This window comes from Crotalus tigris, unplaced genomic scaffold (genome assembly GCF_016545835.1).
Source record: "Crotalus tigris isolate CLP2741 ecotype Arizona unplaced genomic scaffold, ASM1654583v1 scf7180000024339.11422700, whole genome shotgun sequence".
Taxonomy (NCBI): domain Eukaryota; kingdom Metazoa; phylum Chordata; class Lepidosauria; order Squamata; family Viperidae; genus Crotalus; species Crotalus tigris.
In genome coordinates, this window is record NW_024100509.1 from 8869907 (window position 1) to 8892605 (window position 22699).

The 22699-nt window shown below is 39.9% G+C and overlaps 1 protein-coding gene across 5 annotated transcripts in view; it reads right to left on the bottom strand.

The window, feature by feature from the left end:
• Window positions 1–22699, bottom strand: part of TEDC1 (tubulin epsilon and delta complex 1) — a 59507-nt gene that overhangs the window by 29658 nt on the left and 7150 nt on the right. For 3 of the 5 annotated variants that reach the window (XM_039326031.1, XM_039326034.1, XM_039326035.1), the window contains exons 3-4: window positions 13586–13788; window positions 3966–4133 (exon numbers count right to left, since the gene is read on the bottom strand). In XM_039326031.1, the coding sequence (XP_039181965.1) occupies window positions 3966–4133; window positions 13586–13788 (371 nt within the window). The remainder of the gene's footprint in view (window positions 1–3965; window positions 4134–13585; window positions 13789–22699) is intronic. The other 2 variants (XM_039326033.1, XM_039326032.1) reach the window with 1 other exon arrangement.

Consider the following 22699-nt stretch of genomic DNA (forward strand, 5'->3'; position numbering starts at 1 on the left):
TTCTAGTTCTTAATTTCTCTCATCCCTCCTTTTATCACCAATCTCATTTATTTCTTCTTTCATTACACAATAGCTATCTTAATTAAAAAATAATGTTAATTCACTTCAATTCATTACAGAAACTTCAAATTTCATCCAATTGATTGTCATACCTTATCACATCTATGTTATTGTACAAAAAAATCATCTAAGTTAAAACATTCCATTAATTATTAAAACCATCCCAATCTAAAAAATGAACATTTTTTCAATTCCAGTACATAATTTTCATCAAATAAATCTGTTATTCCAAAAAGTATTCTTAATCTATTAAAATATCTTTTCTAAAAATCACCCTCATATATATATATATATGTTTATATTTTTTCTTGCTTCTAACTCTAAATCATAATCCTTAAAACAAACCATAAATCAAAAATTGCCTTTAAATCCATTACACAATTTTAAATTTCTCTTTTCAATCTAATTCTGGTTTTTTTCCTGTGCTAAGCAGGTTTCCATAGGGACACTTCCCTTTCAGCCAGTAGATCTGTCTTTGTTCCTTGCAGTAGCCTTTGCAATAATAGCAAGCCCATCCTCTGGATTAGACGTCTGTATCTCTCCTCCTTGAAGGGTCGTTGCTTTGTAGTCTGAAGTCTCAGTCTTTGCTTCTTCAGTTCCTCTAAGTTGCAGATGCTCTCCTCCTTGAAGCGTCGTTGCTTTGTAGTTTGAAATCTCAGTCTTTGCTTCTTCTGTTCCTCAAAGTTGCAGATGGAAGGTTTGTAAGATAGAATAAGTTCCTCTTTTATTTCTGTTGATTCCTCTCCTAATATATTTTGATTTATACCATAGTCAGATATAGCCTGGACGTCCATTTGAACATTTGAAGTGAAATCCCTAGATCTTAGTTCTGTAGTAAACTTTTTCATTGTAGCACATATTTCTGCAGTAGCCTCATAGATCTTTTCCAATATAAGTGTACAGTTTAAATGTGACTGAGGTTTCTCCATTTTGATAGTAATTAAAAAGAGTCTCTTTTTTCTTTTTGGTAGAGGCTATATTTAATATAATTTAGGCAATATCCACCCCCCACAGTTCAAAAATTGGGGTTCTTCTTAGTCCAGGTCCTGAGCTACATGGAGAAATATGGTCGGGACATCCCCAGTGACCATGGGTGGGTGAGGATTTTAACCACGGAAGTAGAAGGGACAGCGACCGAGTGGATGGTGAACCTCCATGATGCGGATGCTCCATAATTTCATGGCAGCCTTCAGGAGACGATTCAAGGATCCTTTGGCTAATCGGAAGGCCAGAGAGTGCATAAAGATTGTCAGGCAGGGCCGGCGCCCCATGGCAGAATACACGGAGGAATTCCGAGCTATAGCCAGAAAACTTAATTGTCCAGAGGAAGTTCTGATAGGACATTTCAAAGATGGGCTTAACCTATATTATGCCTGTATCCCCCGGGGCAAACTTGACCTGCTCTACGACTGGTACATCCTAGCTGAGGAGGCTGAGATTGATCGAGCCAGGAGGCAACAACGTCTGGGGAAATTCTGGGGAAGATCTCCAGCAGAGGCACCCCGGGAGCTGGCGAGACAGACCCCTACCATTCCAAGACCAACAGGTTGTTTCAAATGTGGGAAGGATGGTCACTGCGCTGCTGAATGTTGCTCAAAAACTCCAGTTCAAAAGTCTGACCGAGTTGCAGGGGGGAAATCCAGGAAAACCCCGCCAAAGCTGAAGGAAATGCCCATGAAAAGTGTGGAGGTTGTTGAGGTCCTAACCCCATCAAAACAGGGGGGGGACTCTAACCCGGACCGAAGAGCCCCAGAATTCTCGGAGGACATCTCGGAGGATGAATCCCTGGTAAGTGGACCCATCGTGCTCCTCATCAGAACTGTAGAACTCTTTAGCCCAGGGATTCTGAAGAAAGTTGCATTAAGAGCCCTGATAGACTCCGGTTGCACTCGCTGCCTCATAAGCCCAACCCTGGTGGGGAACTTAGGAATCCCGGTGAGGAGGCTGATGAAGCTGATTTTGTTTGGCCAATTAAATGGGTCCATTGCAGGGGGTATCCTGGCCACTCTCACCACGCAACCCGTCCAGTTTACCATAGAGAATCACGTAGAGACTCTAACATTTGTTATGACCCTGGAATGGAATGCCCACTCATATTAGGCATGGTGTAGCTAACGAAATGGAACCTGAGGGTAGACTGGAGAATTGGAGAGCTGAGGTTCCCGAAGGGGAAAATCAACACCAAGGGAGTAGCCCAGACCAAGGGGGGGGTAAAACCCCTGCAGTGAGCGAAGGAGAGTTGGAAGGCATACCAGAGGAATATCGGGACCTAGCTGAAGTATTCAGTGAAGAGAAGTCAGATGAATTACCCCCTCACCGACCCACAGACTGTGCTATTGAAATACTCCCGGGGGCAAAGTTACCTAAACCAAAATTATACTCCATGACACCACGGGAATTAGAGGAGTTACAAAAATTTATAGAGAAAAACTTGGCAAGAGGTTTTATCCAACCGGCAAAGCCAAAAATAGCAGCCCCGGTGCTATTTCGTGAAAAGGATGAGTCTTAAGATGTTTTATAAATTACCAACAAGATAATTGGACTGACCTACTTCCATTCGCAGAAGTCGCCTATAACAACGCAGTGCATTCCAAGTGGCGACGGGACAAAGTTTCAATCTGATGCCTGAACTACCCTCCACCAAGCCGACCATCCCTTCCCTGAAAGAGTGGATCACACAACTCCAAAACACTTGGCCAATTGTGAGAAAAGCTTTAGATGAGGTTAGGGAAGCATATAAATTCCAGGCAGATAAAAAACAAACTGAGCTCAAGCCATTCCAAGTGGGGGGGGGGAAGTATACCTTTCTACTAAGTACCTGAAATCCCCACAACCCTCTAAAAGACTGAGACCAAAATTTGTGGGACCTTTCCTCATTAAAAGGATAATCAATCTGGTTACAGTTGAATTAGAACTCCCTAAGACACTCAGACAGGTTCACCATGTCTATCATTGTAACCTCTTAAACCGTGAACTGAATTTGCTCTTAAGGCCAGCTGCAGCCCCTCCTCCTCCTCCAATCATGGTTGAAGGAGAGCAGCATTTTGAAATCAAAGACATTTTAGACTCCAGGACACATCATAGTTCCACACAATATTTAGTTGCTTGGAAACCTCCTCCCCAGAACGAATGGGTCCATAAACATCACATTAGGGCACCTAAGCTACTAAGTAAGTTCCATGCTATGTACCCTGAGAAACCAGACTAATCCCACTGTTTAACTCTGTTTTTTGTCTTTTACAGGTGGATCACTCTTTCTTTTAAGGGGGGGGGACTTTTGCTGGTTCAGTCTTCTCTTTTCTGCTTTCTTGGGAAGAGGTTTTGAAGCTGGTCCTTACACTAATAACGATTTTCTGTCTCAGAAGATGAAGTGATACCAATAGACATTTTGTCTATTTTGTATTCTTGCTGAAAATCAATTGGGATTAATTTGGAGCTCTACCAATCCTTAAAATATATAATTTGTATTACCTTGAAGATCTATAAATAAACCTACTATGGCCTCTTGCCAATTTCAATTATGGCTTGGCTGCAAACTAACTCCCAGTTCTGCTCAATGGCTAAACTATAAATTAAAATCTGGAACTATGGCATGTATTGGAGGACTCATGTCAAACCACGATTAACTGTTATATCAGAATAAACTGAATATGAATCTACAGTGGTTTCAGGCTTATGAACTTTCAATTCAGCTTTACTACCTCATAATCTTGGAACTAGAAAATAAAAAAAATATCACCACTATGTAAAAGAAAATATATCCATTGTTCTTGCTACAAACATTGGCTACAAAAAATAGACACAATCTTAAAATCTATTTTGTTTTAAAAACTCTTTTGAAAATTGATTACCAGAGCAGGATAATGCCACAAAATATAAACTACTGCAACCGAAGTCCTACTTACCTTGTGCAGGAGCTTGCATTGTTCCTCCTGGTCAGAATGGTAACTCCGCCACTGGAGTTTCAGGTGGCCATTCAACCACTGAAGGTATTGAACATCTTTTTGGCCTTTTACGTCAGGTTTAGAAACAAGGCTTTTTCCATCTTGCAGATATTTTAGAAAAGGATTGCACTAAGAAGGAAAATAATAATAAAATCTCTGAAAATGATTTTTGCTCTGTTTTTCAGTCTCTAAGGTTTATTATATGAGCTTAGAGAGTATTTCTGTGTTTAGTATTCATTGTTGCCTAGAAATTTTAGCAGAATTTCTAAAGATGCTATTGACAGAGAAATGTCTCATTACTCAAGAGTCTAAAGCAGGGGTCTTCAAACTTGGCCCTTTTATGACTTGTGGACTTCAGCTCCCAGAATTCCTCAGCCAGGTACGCTGGCTGAGGAATTCTGGGTGTTGAAGTCCACAAGTCATAAAAGGGCCAAGTTTGAAGACCCCTGATCTAAGGAAATGTATATCTCTAGCAATAGTAATACATGTAATGCTCTCTTTTTAGAACAGTTATTCGCTTTCTTGATTGTATCTTATCTCTGTATCATAACTTGAAGGAAGTTCTCATAAAAAGAAATTTTCACTTTTCTGCTCTGTGTTATCACATTCAAGGAGCAATGTAGAGATGTTTTCATTAAAAAGGCATCAATTTCTCAAAAAAAAAATTCAAAATGTCAAATTCAAGAAATATCAAGTATATTAAAATAAATGGAGATTTCCGGTGGGGATGCTGCACTGATGGCAGCTTTGTTTGGGCTGCCAGCCCTGTGATTGTGTAAAAACGCGTGGCGAAAGTGAAAATCAACTGTCCTGTGGCTTGGAAATCTCCTCGGGAGAAGGGGGGGAGAGTTTACCTCAGGTAGAGGTAGAGCTCCCCTAGACCTCCTTAATTATTTGGAGGTCGGAGGGTGTGAGTTCCCTTGAAGCGAGAGGCTTTCTCTGCACTCCAGGATGCCTTTGCTCCGAGCTTCAGGAGCAAAGCAAGACGCCGCACCCACATCTGCATTTCAAAGGGACTTGTGAGTAATTTAAAAGCAGACGGAGCTGACCAGGAGAAGTTAAAATTGTGAATGCTTGAAACTTTAACTCGGGAGAAATAATCTTCTCCGTATTTTAATTTGACTTAAAGGAAAAAATGGCACCGGAATGTTATTTCTTTGTTTGAAAGGACAGTGTCAAGAAAGAGCTACATTTGGAAACAAAGTTTAAACAATGTATTAGACTTTGGTTATTTATGGTTAAAAGTACAAAAGGACTTAAACAATTGGGAAAAATTACAATTATCTTTATTGGGGAAAATTGCAGCTGTTAAAATTAATGTTCTACCAAAGTTTCTTTTCTTGTTTCAAATGATACCTATTTTGAAAAAAAGATGCCAATTTGGATGAATGGCAGAAGGGTATTTGGGCGGGGGAAAAACCAAGAATTAAATTTAAGATCTTACAAGACGCACGGGAAAGAGGAGGACTTAAGGCGCCTAATTTGAAATTATACTATGATGCGGTGGTTTTAACACTGGTTAGTAATTGGCTTAATTTAACAAATAAAAGTATACTTCATCTTGAGGGATGGGATTTATTATATGGGTGGCATGCATATTTAATTTATAACAAAAAAGTTGACCAGGCTTTTAAATCTCATATTTTAAGAAGTGCTTTTGTCAGAATCCAATTATATTTCATCTCTAGTTATCAACTATAGAAAACCCCATTTCTGCCTTCTCTGGATTCTGTCATACGATGAAGGAACGGGGTGAACAAAGCGGCTTTATGGCCCTCACTTCCTTCAGTACACTTCAAAGGGACTGGATGTGGATATCACCAAAAGGACTAACCATAACAATGGGGCTATTACCTTTCATGTACTCCTCTCTGAAGTCTCCATCCAGCTGGCAGTAAGGAAAAGGGGGTGGGAGTGTAATGCCTGAGACTGTCGCTGGACCCCAAGTCCTGTCTAGAACGCCTGCAACCATTTTCTCTTAATAAAGGATGCCTGTTGGAAGAACTATTCCAAGAGTTCTGTCTTCTTAAGATGCAAAGTAGGGTGGGTCCTTACATTAGACAGGACTTGCAAAATTAATCCACCTGGAAGGGAGACCCTTGCCGGGGGATTTTGCAAAAAATTACCATGTCAGACAATGGAACAAGAAAGGGGGAAAACTCCCCAGAAAGAGAGCCGCTGCCCCGACTGGAACCTTGCTGGATGTCGGGATCCGAGAGGTCAGATTGCTCAGAAGTGGTGGAGACACGGGACCACAAGCCTTGCTGGTCAATGGGCGTTCGGAAGAAAAGCGAGTGGGGAAAGGAATCAAGAAAGGTGAGCCTGAGACGGGGGCCAAGCAACCAAAATGGAAGCAGGAGATGGAGAAATCCCTGCACGCAAGTGAAGAGGGAGAAAGCTGGGTACCGTACTCAGACTGGATCCTAGAGAAAGCTATTGACCTGATGAAGAGAACTCTCAGCTCCCTAGGAGAGGAGAATCCTGAGCCCTATGGCCGCCCCAGCTCCTGGAGCCGCAAAGGGAGAGACACCGAGGGGGAAGTGGAACCTGCAGCCCTGAGGACATCTGCTGATCCAGTAGTCCCCACCCTGTGCCGAACCACAAATGGCAATCTGGACGGAAGACACTACCACCAACAACGGAGGCACCAAACCATTCCAAGACGTCCGCCGTTGGAGGTGAAATTCAAAGGGGAGCCAACATGCTTGGGGTTTTTCCTAACCCAAGTCCTCAGCTACATGGAGGAATACGGGCGGGACATCCCCAGCGACAAAGCCCGCATCCTGATCGTGCAATCTGCCCTGGACGGACCGGCTGCAGTATTTATGCAATTAATCAATGACGTTCTAAGGGAGCACCTGTTTAAAGAGGTCCTTGTTTACTTGGACGACATTGTTATCTTCACCGAAACAAAAGAGGAACATGCCAACCAAGTCAGAGCAGTTTTAAACAAACTGCGAGCCGCCCACCTATATACCAAACTCTTGAAATGCGAATTCCACCAGGAAAGGATAGACTACCTAGGTTATCGCATATCCCCCCAGGGCATTGAAATGGACCCAGAGGAGGTCAGAGCAGTATTAGATTGGGCACCACCCCACACAAGAAAGCAACTACAAAGTTTCCTGGGCTTTGCAAACTTTTACCGCCAATTCATCCCCTCATTTGCCCAGATAGCCTTACCCCTCATTAACTTACTAAAAATGAAGGGAGCATCCTCAGTAAAACCTAGCCAGCCACTAACATGGACAATGGAGTGCCAAGCAGCGTTTGAGAGATTAAAGAGACTTTTTTCTGCCGAACCAGTATTAAGGCACCCAGACATGGATAGGCCCTTTGTAATACAGGTGGATGCAAATGATGTGGCAGTGGGGGCTGTTCTATTACAAGAAAATGATAATGGGGTATTGCAACCCTGTGCATATACATCCAAGAAACTCACGGAAACAGAACAGCGCTGGCCCGGAAAGCGCCCAGGAAACTGAATCCCAAACAAGCCCACTGGTCCCAGCATTTTCACCAGTTCCAATTTAAGTTCAAACATTTACCAGGGAGAAAGAACTTCCTGGCGTATGCACATTCATGCAGCTTTGCCATGACACAAAATCAGCAGGGCATTTTGGATTTGTAAAAACTTTACACTTAATTAAACAGCAGTTTTGGTGGCCATCCATAAAAAAAGGACATAGAAAGCTAAGTGGCCAGCTGCCCAAAATGTGCAACTGCAAAGAGGTTGCAAGGGAAATCACCAGGACTATTACAAACAGTGGCAAATCCCTCAGCCCCCTGGAGGGAAATAGCCATGGATTTTATAGTGGAATTGCCAGAAAGCAATGGGAATACTGTTGTCTGGATGGTCACAGACTTGTTTTCCAAACAGGTGCACTTTATCCCTTGCCAAAAGATTCCCACCGCAAAAGCCTTAGCGAAACCTTTTCTCCAGCACATTTACAGATTGCATGGGGCACCCCAACGCATCATCTCTGATAGGGGAGTGCAATTTACGTGTGCATTTTGGAAGGAATTTTTATCCCTCTTAGGGACCACTCAGGGACTGACATCTAGCCATCACCCTCAGTCAAATGGTCAATCGGAAAAATTGAACTCAGTACTCGAGCAATATTTAAGATGTTTTCTTAGTTTCCAGCAGTCTGATTGGGCGGACTTATTTCCTTTTGCAGAAGTTGCCTACAATAATGCAGTCCACTCCAGCACAGGTTACACTCCTTTTCAAATAGCTACCGGTCAAAGTTTCAACCCCATGCCAGAATTAACCCCAATGAACCAACGATCCCATCACTGAAAGAATGGATGGAACAATTACAAAACACCTGGCCAATAGTTAGAAAAGCACTAGATGAAGCTAGACAGGCATACAAAGCACAAGCCAATAAAAAAAGGGTTGAGCCTACACCATTCATTACAGGAGAAATGGTGTACTTATCTACAAAATACCTAAGTCCCTACAGCCCTGTAAAAAACTTGGACCAAAATATATAGGGCCTTTTCCAATTAAAAGAATCATAAACCCAGTAACAGTAGAATTAGAATTACCCAAAAATCTCAGGCAAATACACCCAATTTTTCATTGCAGCTTGCTGAAAAGAGAGCGTCAGTCACCTTTATGGCCAAAAATCCCCCCACCACCTCCAATCATGGTGTAGGGCGAACAACATTTCGAAATAAAGGAAATCCTTGACTCTAGGAGATATGATGGAGCGACTCAGTACCTAGTTGCCTGGAAACACCTCCGTGCCTCACAAAAGGAGTGGGTCCATAAACATCATGTCAGAGCCCCGAAGCTATTAAAGAAGTTTCAGACAGAGTATCCTAACAAGCCTGACTAACTTTTATACCTGTTTTGTTTTCTTTCAGGTGGGTCTGTCTTATTTTTAAGGGGGCAGGATGTCAGAATCCAATTATATTTCATCTCTAGTTATCAACTATAGAAAATCCCATTTCTGCCTTCTCTGGATTCTGTCATATGATGAAGGGAAGGGGGTGAACAAAGGGGCTTTATGGCCCCCACTTCCTTCAGTACACTTCAAAGAGACTGGATGTGGATATCACCAAAAGGACTAACCATAACAATGGGGCTAATACCTTTCATGTACTCCTCTCTGAAGTCTCCATCCAGCCGGCAGTAAGGAAAAGGGGGTGGGAGTGTAATGCCTGAGACTGTCGCTGGAAGAAGGGGGTGATTGGGTGGGGCTACTAAGGAACCCCTTAAAACCTTGAATGGGAGAGCTTGGACCCCAAGTCCTGTCTAGAACACCTGCAACCATTTCTCTTAATAAAGGATGCCTGTTGGAAGAACTATTCCAAGAGTTCTGTCTTCTTAAGATGCAAAGTGGGGTATTATTATAAGTTAAATTATAAAATACCAATCTGGGGGATTCCTGGACATGGGGAATCTATGGGTGTGAATTTGGATAGGATTTCTTATAAGGAACTACTTAGATTGGTAGGGAATGATTGGCAATTAAAGCTGTTGAGTTAAAGCAAGAAAATACTGTACAGTCTTGGTTTCAGTATAATCAATTGTTGGCTAGGTGGAAGTTAGATCAAAAGGTTGGTATTACTTTAATTGATGAGAATTTGGTAAAACAGATTAAAGATCAAAATTGAGTGCATATAAAGAGAATTTATAATGCTTTAATAGAATTGGATTCGGAAATGGATTTAGTTAAAGATTGTATGGTAAAATGGGCCCAAAATATTCAAGAACCGATTCCATTGGATATATGGGAGGTAATTTGGGTTAGAAATGTAAAATTTACTCAAACGCAAAATTTAAGAGAAAATTTTTACAAAATGTTTTATAGATGGTATCTGGATCCTAAAAGGTTGTCTTGTATGTATCCTAATTTACAGCCCAAATGTTGGAGATGTGGTAGCTTGGATGCTACTTATTGTCATATCTGGTGGACTTGTAGAAATATAAAAGTTTTTTGGATTAAGATTTGGTGGAACATTCAAAAGATTTTTAGGAGAAAGATAAAGTTTACTCCACAATTATTTTTATTGGGTGTTATTGTAGATTGTGATGCTAAAGAAATTAACTTGATGTTGAATTTGATAACAGTTGCAAGGTTATTGGTAGGGCAATATTGGAAGGATTGTTTGCCTACTATAGAAGAATGGAGGCTTAAAGTGTCAAATTTAGCAGAAATGGCGAAGATTTCTGCTTACTTGAAGGATCATTCACAAGAAAGATACATTTCGGTCTGGAGAAGATGGATAGATTATATTCAGAATAAATATGGGACTAAATAGTTCCATTTAGTTTATGAGTAAATTTTAGAGTATTATTATTATTAATAGTTTATTATAGTAGATTTTTTATTAGTTGTATTATTACCTTTAGTATTAGTATTGTTTAACAATTTGGATATTGTATTGTTTAATAATTAGGATATCGACTTGTTTATATTATTATGTTTATTTTTAATTTGTTTATACCTATGTTAAAGGGGAGTTAAAGCGCATTATGGACTTGGTTATTTATATAGTTGGTTAATGTTAGTTAGAGTTTGATTATTATATTTGTAACCCTGTACTCAGCTCTGGGAAGTGGGGGAGGGAGAGGGGGGGTTTAGGGTGGGCGGGCTTTGAGGTGCATACTGTAATTTTTATAAAACTTTTCAATAAAAAAAAAAATAAAAAAAATAAATGAAGCTTCCCAGAAGTGAAAAACAATTGGCTTCATCAGACTATTTAATATAATCCCGAATATTTTATGAAAGATACACGCAAAAAAAGATTAATATATGGAATGTCACTGGGAGTCCAGAGATTCATTGTCCAAAATGGCTGAAGGACACCAGGCTTATCTGCTCCTGACATATTCAAATATTCTAGTCTTTGAAAATGTGCCAATTTGATCATCATCTGCCATCCCTTTATCAACAGTGCCAATTTTTTATTCTATTCAATGCAGTGGAATATTGGAAAGAAATTATATAAAGTGATTTGGGACTGTGTCCATCAGCAGGTTAATTCTCCAAACACTGAACAGAACCAAATGTATGGTGGGAAAAAAATCCTCTAATCCTCGTTGAAAGAGGAAATTGGGTAGTGAGTCCAAATATTGCTGATGCTTCCTTCTAAGTCCCTCTTGTCTCCTTCTAGGCTTTATACCTGGCAGCCTTAGTATTATGTAGGCACTATGCAGACCAGATTTTTGCTCTTAAAAGAGATCTGTAAAAAATACATGAATGTGAGAAAGCAAGTTTATGGTATACTTTTTGATTTAAAGAAAGTATGTTAAAGTGAACAGTCTTAAATCATAGAATGTTTGGGATGAAATCCACAATTAGTTGCTGAATGCAGTAACAGCAATGTACAATAGATCTAAACCATACATGAGAATCAATGAAAAGGTTAGCAAATGTTTCATATTAGCAGGAGTAAGAAGGATGTAAGATGGCGCATTGGGGTATTTTAATATATACCTTTTCATTTATTTTGTATTTATTTGATATATATATGGAATCATTGCAGTGACGATAGAGGTGTGATGCTTGGGGATATGAATATACATAAATGTATAAGAAGCTAGTACAGAAGCTGACAACTCATATGTAAATCTGAGTTTATTTTAAATAAATAAGTCTGAATTATTGAGGCTATTTAAACAAGTAAAACCTGGAAGGAGGTTCTGCTGAAATATGGCATTATAATATTATTTTGAAGTGTATAAAGATAACAAACATTCATTTTTCTTTAGGGTTCAAAAGAGTTTCCATATTGGGCAAATGTTTGTTACTAGATTCTCAGATTAGATTGTTACTAACTCTCTTTACAATACTTTTAATATAAAACCAATATGCAATGGAAGAAGTATCTTTACAAAAACATTATGTTGTGTTGAATTGCCACCTATTGGTAAATAAGTAGCACACTTACAGGATTAATTTATGGGACAAGGTGTGAATTTCAAACAATGACATCATTTTGCAAAGTTAACTAAGATATATATTAGTCTTATAAGAAATCAGGATAAATATTAAGTTTGCATGGATAAACTAGTAATAAGTAATTACGTGTAAGTGGCCACTAATCCTGGATATCAAATCATAGTAAATATGCTACTATAGCTCAACTCCGAAGTCCAGTTTTGAAATCAAAACTGAGTAGTCCTATGATACAAAGGTGTCTGGTTTTGGTCTCACTCAATATTTTATATATATTTCATAGCTGTTAAATCCCAAGATAAAACCTTCTTGCTTAGCCAGGTCAAAAAATAAAAAGTAATACTTTAATTATGCAAAAATGGTTGAACAAAGAGTTAATGTACTTAGTATCATCAACTGAGATCTAATATTTAAGGCTTCTTTTTGGGGGAGGGAGAGGGACAGGAATGTGGAAAAATTTGTAAGTAGAAAATTACTTTATTATTTTATTAAATATAGTATAAATATGCACAATTCTGTTAATAAAAAGTATGTTTGTCTACTGAAAACAATTATTCACTGATTGCACTTATTTTGAAAATATCCATTTTTTTCTGGGGAAGCGGGAAAGCAAAAATAGTTGAAAATAGAAAAAACTATCAACCCTGAATAAAACAGGCAAACTCCCTATCTTAATGGAGATACAACCATTCATTTTTGCAGCCATGATTATACTGTGGATTTATACTAAGTTTGCAGTCAACTATAAATATTTCCACAGTATTTTTACCAAATCAATATTGCCCATTTTATATAAGTGGGTTTGTTTTTTGTTTCCTATATAACAATTGTATTTGTCCACACTAAATTTCATTCTGCTATTTTCAGCAGATTTCTCTACTGTATCTAAATCTGTTTGAATTTAATTTGTCTTGTACAGTTAACCACCCAACCTTGTATTTTCTGCAAATTCATAAAAATTCTCTTTAAAATTTGTAAACATAATAATCTTTATAGAGAGCAAAAATCATATCTTGTGACAATGCACTCAGTGTCTCCCCCTTCATATGATATGAAACCATTGATTACCACACTTTTGAATACAATTTTTGAAACATGTCAAACATGTTCATCTACGTGGATGGCATGACAATTAAGTCAAGATGCGTAGAAAATTAATACTTGTTGTTAATCAGAATGTCATGAGATACTTTGTTAAATGGTTTGCTGAAATCAAGATATTCCTACAAAAAATGCTATATTTTATCAAAGTGTAAAAAAAATAACAAAACAAGCAAAACAAAATTCTACACTATATCCTCACAGTGTCTAGACTATTTCTACATTACATAGAGGTAATCAACAACAGACTTGAAGAACCCAAAGGCCCCCCAAAAGGGGATGTCTGCACTTTAGGTGTCTTTCAGCAAGGAAGCTAAATATTTTAAATTAGCGTAAGCCCAGAACAACTTTAGCTCTAGGTAAAATGGTATACATTCATTTTTTAAAGCCATCTGTCTCTTAAACAATTTCCACAAAACATGCCAGGAACATATACATCTGGTTGGAATACATTAAAAATAACCTGCCTCAATTGCCACTCTCATTAAACAAAATCAACTGACCCATTTTCTATCTCATTATTTGGCTGCCAATGAAAATTATTCTTGAACCCCTTAAACTCACCATGCATACTGTTGCTTCATCCCAAGGTTTAAATCTATTTAGTATCAATAACTTTTCCATTAGAGCTATTCTGCAAAGGAACCAAGAAAGTACCAATAGCAGTTCTCTGCTCGCTTCTGAACCATCAGCGGGAAGCTGATAAAATTTTAGTCTTCTATATCCATAGCTCAAGGCTGCACATTTGACAAATCTGATTTGGGTGCCTAAAGAGGAGATAAGGTAAATGTTGGTTATTTATAACAATTCAAGTAACCACAAATTCATCAAAAAGAGTGCCAAATGTTAAAGCAAGTAGAACCAAAATCTGGAAGGCAAGGCGATCAAATCTCTCACCTCAGGAATAATTTATACCATAGTAACTTTTCAACCTTTTCACAGATTGTACCACTTTTAGGACACGACAATATTCGAGTACCACCAGTGTTTAGCAAGGTGTCAAAAACTTGATAACTAAAAAAAAAAAGGGGGGGGGATTTTGGGCTTTACTGATTAGATTCATTTGTTGTTATAGAAATGGCTAGTTTATAATATTATGGAAAAATAAAAAGTTGAGGTTCAATGTTAATGCTTCCTTCTACTGCAACAGAAGAATCAGAAGTCAATGCCTTTTCTTTTCTTTTTCCCTTCTCCCCCTCACTTTTCCCTTTTTCTCTCACCCTTCACTCGCAAAAGCCCCCCCCCTCACCTGTTGCTAGCAAAAGCCTCTGGCTCACTCTCTCTCACTCACTCCGCTCGTAAAAGCCTTTGGCTTGCTCTCTCACTCAGTTTGCTCACCAAAGCCTCTTGCTCCCTCTCACTTACTTACATGTTGCTCACAAAAGCCTCTCATTCACTCAATCTGCTCGCAAAAGCCCCCCTCTCTCTCTCACACACTTTGCTTGCAAAAGCCTCTCGCTTTTTCACTCATTCTGCTCGCAAAAGCCTCTTGCTCTCACTCACTCTGCTCACAAAAGCCTCTCGCTCTCTCACACTTTGCTCGCAAAAGCCTCTCACTCGTTCTCACTCACTCACTCTGCTCACAAAAGCCCCTTGCTCTCTCTTTCATTCACTCACTTTGCTTGCAAAAGCCTCTTGCTCTCTCACTCACTCTGCAAAAGCCTCTTGCTTACTCTGGTCGCAAAAGCCTCTCGCTTTCTCTCACTCACTCTGTTTACAAAAGCCTCTTGCTCTCTCACTCACTCTGCTCACAAAAGCTTCTCACTAGCTCGCTCGCTCACCGCCATTTTAGCTTGTTCCCTCCCCCACTACACTTGGCTAGGGATCTCCTAGCACCTGCCAGATGCTAAAGTACAACTGATGGTACTCATACTACTGGTTGAAAAGCCCTGTACTAGTCTGTCAATACCATCTCTGCTCTCCCAATAATTACTTAGTGCTTAAAATGAAAAGAAAGTGATCTCCCATTATCCCTGAATTCACTGAATCATTAAACAAAGGCTTTGTAGATTTATAAATTATACATACATACATACATACATATATATATTGTCTCTAATTATACTAAAAATGTGAATCCCGGGTATATTCATGTTGAGAAAAGTAATCGAACACCGGGATAAATATAAAAACAATTGTTTAATAAACTAACAACTGTTTTAAGGTAGAATAATATAGAATAATGTGGAATAATAATAATAATAATGAAAAATCATTAAAACAATGATGTGTCTGCATAATTACTGGAATAAAGCTGTGTTAGCAATCTGTGACTAACCAAATGCACATTGCACTTGGAAACAACGTATGTAGCATAACTGTCCATTGTATGCCTGTGAGAAACTAACCTAATGAAATACAATGTGTATCACTAATGTGTGTCCCTTTGTTCCTGAGAAAAGAAATGTATAAAACTGAAGCCTAAACCCGCCCTCAGTGTTCAGAATTGCTTGTTGTTACTGCTTCTGAACCTTGCACAATAAATCTCTCTGCTAAACCCTCTGGAATTCGTAAAAGTCTCTTTTGTTTTCTACAAGAATTCTGGCACTCCAGACGAGACTTTTAGGAAGAGGCCGTTGACCTTCCAGACAGACTGCCCTGGTGGAGAGCCCCTCTCCTAACGATGACTCCTCCAAGCCGGCTCCATGGCCTTTGTCTACGGGGAGACCTCGACGGGAAGGGAGGGGAACGCCAGTGAAGCACTCTAGTCAAGGATCCACCAAGGGTAGCAGACGGGTCTTTAATCCTGGGAAGGGTCTGGAACGCCTGCAGGCAAGTATCGTAAAAGGGGATACCTGATCCCTTTTGGATCAGAAGAGGGGACTGATCACCCCCCTAGAAGACAAGGCGGCGTCCTTAAATCTTCAATAGGTAGGATTGTGTGAGTGGTTAAACCATCGCATTTCCTGCAGTGTGACCGTTGGAACATCCGGCACCTCAGGTCGGTGGTAGTGTGTTAGGGAGAAATGGGGGGGAACCAGACAAAGAAGGGCGTTGGTCAGACGCCGCTTCAGTGCATGTTAGGAAATTTTAAAAAGGGTTTTTCTAGGGATTATGGGGACCCAAGACCAAATCCAGCCATGTTAAAAAGATTCTGTGAATCTGAATGGACCACCTTTGGCATAGGGTGGCCAAAAGAGGGATCGGCGAATTCTGAACTCGTGGCACAGGTTTATCAAATTGTGACTGGAAGTGGTCATTGGGACCAATATCCCTATGTAGACCAATGGCAGATTAATATTGCAGAAAAGCCTCGATGGTTAGCAAAGTGTCAGATAGAATGTGCTAAAATATACTTGGCAAACCAAAAAGCCAAGCCTCAGACAAAAGCTACGATTTTGAGCCAGGAAGACAGGGAGAAAGTTGCCAGACCCCCTCCCTATGTTCCAAGAAGAGAAGAAGGGAGAATACATCAGCAAATTCCACCCCCTTCGGTTGAAAGAAATGAAGTCCATCTTCAATCAGAAGCCAGTGTGGAAAGAAAGATAAAACAGTTCAGAAAAAAGAACAGGACTTGGATAGCGATGAAAGCAAAACATCAGTTTCTAGTCGAACTAGAAGTAACACAGGGGTCAAAACAGAAGAAATGATAGCCCCTCTAAGAGAAATCTTGGTCCCTGGACCAAATAACACCAATATTCCAATGCTTCAGTATGTTCCCTTTACAATCACTGATCTATTTAATTGGCATCAACAATTTGGACCATTTTCAGAAAAACCTCAAGAAATAATAGACCTAATCTCTACGCATAATCCCACCTGGGATGATATGCAACAACTTATTTCTACTTTATTGGATATGGAAGGAAGAGAAAAATATAGATTAGGGAAATTAAAAGTACTTGCCCGCTGACACCCCAAGGGAGAAGCGAATTCTCAGGCAAGCAGAAATACCGATGCAGTAGAAGAAAGACCAAACTGGAATGCTAACGATGCACAGCACCAAAGTTTGTTGCACAATTATCGGCTTTTGTGTTTAGAAGCCCTGAGAGAAGCAGCAATTCACTCAGTTAATTATGCTGCAGTAACTAGTATTTGGCAACAGAAAGATGAGTCACCAACTGCTTTTCTCAGCAGATTGATAGAGGCTTATAAAATAAGCACAGGTCTTGATATGGAGATGGCTCAGAATCACCTACTCCTAATTGAAAGATATATCACCCAAAGTGCCCCAGACATAAGAAAAAAGTTACAGCGCACAGAAGGGGCATTAGGCAAGAATGTAGCAGAGATTATGGAAATAGCACAGAAGGTGTTCCGTAACCGTGAAAAAGGAACGTAAATCAGATCAGAAAAAGAAAGTTGAAATGTTAGCAGTGGCATTGGGGGGGATGCGTATTGGACCCAACCAATGTGCCATCTGTAGACAGGAAGGACACTGGCAAAGGGAGTGCCCCCAGAGGAATGGCCAACCTAGGGGACAATCTCGCCAGCATGGAAGAGGACGAGGAAGAGGATTTAGAGGGACTTTCCAGAGAAGTTACAGGGGAAGCTTCAGGGGAAGAGGGCGTCCAGACTATCCCAGTCAGACAGAAGAAAGAGAAGAAAACATGATCGGCTTAGCCGACATGGAATGGGGAGACTGAAGAGGACAGGGTTCTATGGTCCCACCCCCGGAGCCCATTGTTAAAATACGGATGAGAGGACAGATTGTCCCAATGTTAGTTGACACAGGAGCCACCAGATCTGTCCTAAATAAATCTATTGGCAAGCAATCATACCAGACCATCCAAATTCAGGGAGTATCTGGAGAAACTCAATCCCGACCACTCCTGGAACCCCTAACATGCCAAGTGGGACAAGGAATCATTAAACATCAATTTCTATATGCCCCAGATTGTCCAATTCCATTATTGGGGAGGGACTTGCTTACTAAGTTGAAAGCAACAATATCCTTTGACCATGGGAAACAATTAATGCAAGTGTGCCACCCAGTGGAAGAAATATGGTGTTTGATGATAATGACAGAAAAAGAGAAAGTAGAAGGTAATACGTGGCAGCAGTTTAATGTCCCACTCCTGTGGGCGGAGGATAATCCCCCTGGATTTGTGAAATATGCCACGTCCGTTATGGTGGAACTAAAACCCCAGGCATATCCTGTTAGAATACCCAATGATATTGTACTTCAGAGGCTGCAATTGCCATTCAAGAATTAATCCAAAAATACTTGATAGCAAAAATCATTAGAAAAATTCAGTCACCCTGGAATACTGTAATTCTACCTGTTCGTAAGCCTGACAGACAGTGGAGATCAGCACAAGATCTCTGCCCCGTTAATAAATTGACCTTAACCCTACACGCAACTGTTCCTAATTCATATATTCTTTTGAGTACAATACCTGCATCCGCTAAATGGTTTTCAGTTGTGGACTTAAAGGATGCATTTTTCACCATACCTTTAGCTGAGAATTGTCAGCCAATCTTTGCATTTGAATGGGTTAATCCAAAGACACAAGTTAAGACTCAATATACCTGGACTAGAGTACCACAAGGATTTAAGAATTCACCTACATGTTTTGGTCAAGCTTTAGCCCAAGATCTTGCATATTTGAAGTTAGTCAGACAAGAGGACTGTTGCCTTCAATATGTAGATGATATTCTGATAACTGGACAAAGCAGGGAGGATTGCTTTGAAAACACATCCAGACTGCTTCAAATGTTACAAGACTGTGGCTACAGAGCATCCAGAAAGAAAGCACAATTAGTTCAAAAGACTGTAATGTATTTAGGCTATGAACTATCACAAGGACAAAGAACTCTGGGCCCCCAGAGAAAGCAAGCTGTCTTACAGATTCCCATCCCCAAAACAAAACAAGAAGTTAGAGCCTTTTGGGGAATTACAGGCTTCTGTAGAATTTGGATTCCTAACTTCGCTCTCACAGCAAAACCACTGTACCAAGTTTTAAGGGGACCAGAAAAGGAACCTCTTTTGTGGCAACAAGAACAGACCCTAGCAATGGAATATCTTCAACAGGCACTTACTACAGCACCAGCTTTAGGACTACCTGATATATCTAAGCCGTTCTCACTTTATGTCGATGTGAGACAGAATGTGGTTTTAGGAGTTCTTACCCAAAAGCAGGGAAATTGGAACTGCCCAGTCAAAACAGCTGGATATGGCCTCACAGGGTTGGCCACAATGTTTAAAAATTCTAGCAGCAGTTATACTGTTACTACAGGAGGCAAATAAGTTAACCTTTTCAGCACCGGTGGCTGTTTGTACTAGTCATGCCCTGCAGACAATTATTGACAATAAGGGACATTTATGGATCAGCAATCAAAGGATGCATAAGATACAGGCCCTTTTATTAGAAAATCCACAAGTTACACTACAACAGTGCTCAACTCTCAATCCAGCCACTCTCATGCCAATACCAGATTCAACTATGCCCGTGCGTAACTGCATGCAAACAATAGAACTACAATATTCTTTATGTGTACAATAATATATAATAATAATAATATGAATTATTCTTAGTAAGAAATAGAACATGAAGGAAGAAAAATGTAAATAAGAAATAATGGGGCTATAAGGACAAATATTTAAAGAAGAATAAGGGGGAAATATAAATATTAGATTACTGTTACTTAAGTGCTGTAAAAAAAGGAGGAGTATATATTGTGTGTGTATGTGTGTTATGTTTTGCTTTGTTTTGTTTTGTCTTGTTGGTTAAAAATAAAACATTAAAAAATAAAAAAGAACTACAATATTCTTGCAGACCTGACCTTATGGACCAACCATTGCATAATCCAGACTTTCAATGGTTTACTGATGGATCCAGCTTTTATGGATCAAGGAATTAGATACTCTGTTACGCAATTGTTTCTCAAACTACTACTATAGAGTCAGCACAGTTACCTAGCCAAGCAAGTGCACAATTTGCAGAATTATATGCCTTAACCCGAGCATTAGAAATAGCTGCAGGAATGATTTTAAATGTATATACGGACAGTAAATATGCATTTTTGACAATTCACGCACATGCAGCGAGCTACAAAGAGAGAGGATATTTGGACTCCACAGGCAAGATCATCCAATATGCAACTTTGATTAAAAGACTTATTAAGGCAGCACAGTTACCGTCTAAAGTTGCAATCGTCCATTGTCCTGGACATCAAAAAGACTCAAGCCTTATTACCCAGGGCAATAGGAAGGCAGACAAAGAAGCCAAGAGAGCTGCGTTAGAAGGCTCCCCTCTCCAGTTGCATGTCACCAGGTTCATGTATTTAGACACTTACTTAGAAAAACTTGATCCTACATATACGAAAGAGGAAAGCCAAAAGTTGAAGCAGGATGTACAAGCTGAACTAGTTAAAGGCTGGTACACCCTTCCCGATGGGTGCATTGCTGTTCCTCTGGCGCTTGCCTGCCCCCTTATTTTTCAAGCCCACAAGCAACATCATCTGGGAAAAACTGCATTATTACAACAGCTTGAACGATTTTTCTATCTTCCCTTTGTTTCTTCGCTAACAGTCCAAGTATGTTCTCAATGTTCCATTTGTGCCCAAACCAATGCATGCCAAGGACCGATAATACCACCTGGTCGACAACCAATCGCTTATTTTCCAATGGACTATGCCGTTGTTGATTTTACTGATATGCCTAGGAGTAAGAAATATGTAGCCCTGTTAGTAATAATTGATACCTATTCAGGGTGGATTGAAGCCTTTCCAACTGTAAATAAGAAAACTATACAGGTTGCCAGAATATTTCTAAAAGAAATTATTCCTAGATTTGGTTGCCCTTCTAGGATTTCATCAGATAATGGCCCTGAGTTTGTACACCAAATTAACAAGGCTTTAGCCCAGGCATTAGGAATCAAATGGAGATTTCACTGTGCCTTTCACTCCCAATCGGCTGGAAGGGTGGAACGTGCTAATCGCATAATTAAAATCCTCATTACCAAATTTTGTTTGGAAACTCATCTCCATTGGCCAGATGTTTTGCCTATGGTTTTGTATGCAATCAGACTGGCCCCCTGCACTAAATTACAACTTAGTCCTTATGAGCTCATGTTTGGCCGTCCCCCTTGTCTATTTAAACCTGACAGTCAGGGCTGGCCAGACTTGGCTGATAAGGGGGGAATAGACCAACAGAAATTCTTACATCAGTTACAGCTTCATAATTTAGCTGTTTCAAATTTGCACCATTATATGATGGAACAACAACCCCCTCCAGTGGTCACGGCAACACATGGGTTCAAACCAGGAGATAATGGGTAAAACATTGGAAATCAGATCCCTTGAGCCCAAGATGGAAAGGACCATGTACTGATGTTATGTGTTCTCCTTTGGCTGTGAAAACCTTGGAGGGAAAGTCCTGGATCCACTGGAGTAGATTGAAAGCAGCTGCATCTGCCGATCCAGTAGCTTACAAGGTGGATAAAACTGACAAACCTTTGGTGTTGAAATTTACAAGAAATACACCCTATCGAACCCTATCGGCAACGGATTCTCAACACACGGTGTGAACAACGAACCCTGCTGAGACACCCTGGAAGCTGTCTCTCTACGCACGGTGGAAGATATGAGGATTCTACAGCTCGTAATATCTGTTAGTTATTTAATATGGGGAACATACACAAAGAAAGAACAAAAACATAGGGGAACCAGGGTTGTCGAAACTGCATCAAGATTACAAAACAAGGAAACCAGATAACTAAGACTTTGCTTTATTATACAATGAAACCAGAAGAGTGCCAAGATAGTTCCCCTAGCTCCTGTACATACAATAGAACTACATATAAAGTTTGTAGAAAAGGAGTCCAAGATCAGTGTTATAACCCGAAGTCTGATCCTGACAGCTGGGCCTTGCAGATCCGAACACATAGAACAAGAGGGAGCCCTAGGGACCAGGCACTATTAGGGATCTCCCAATGGAAATCCAACCCACACTCCAGTTTTAGCGTCATCTTTGATGTTTGTAAGGCAGCTAATTATTGGGCTGCAATATATGGCTGTGGAGGGATCGGTTATATCCACAGCTATATCCCAAACCATAAGTACTTGTGCCCACCGGATGGATGTGCAGTCTCCACGGTCAGATGTAAGTGGTGGTCATGTATTAAGTGGCATACCCAAGACCCGAAGGAGATGGAACACATCTTGTTTGAAAAGAATAATACAAAAGCAGACTCCTGTGGAAGGGACAACTGTAATTTGGTGACTCTCACAGTCAAGAATGGCAGTTGGTTCCTGGTTCCAAAATAGATGGGAAAGAAAAAACTGGATGTTTGGGATAGGAATAGATGCCAACGGCTACAACCCAATATCAGAGGTGGAAGTCAAAATTATAACTGCAACCAAAAGATCAGAACAAAAATCATTATTCTGGTCATATTATGAGGAAATGGAGAAAACAAATGTTCCTGAAATACCAAGACAGGTAGTCAATACCTTTGTTAAGTTAGCTGAAGATATTGCCCATACTTTAGGCGTTTTGTGTGTGGTGGAACAAATATGGGAGAAAAATGGCCATGGGAGGCACAAGAGTTAAATTATACCAAGGTACTAGAAATGTCTGAGAATAATAGTTTAACCTATACAAGTGGGAAAGATGGTGATTGGACTCTCACTTCCAACTTGGTAGGACATGTATGTTACTCAAGGAACAAAACAGAATCTTGCGTAGCAGTAGGTCACTACCTATGCACAGGGACTTGGGAAAACAGTAAATGG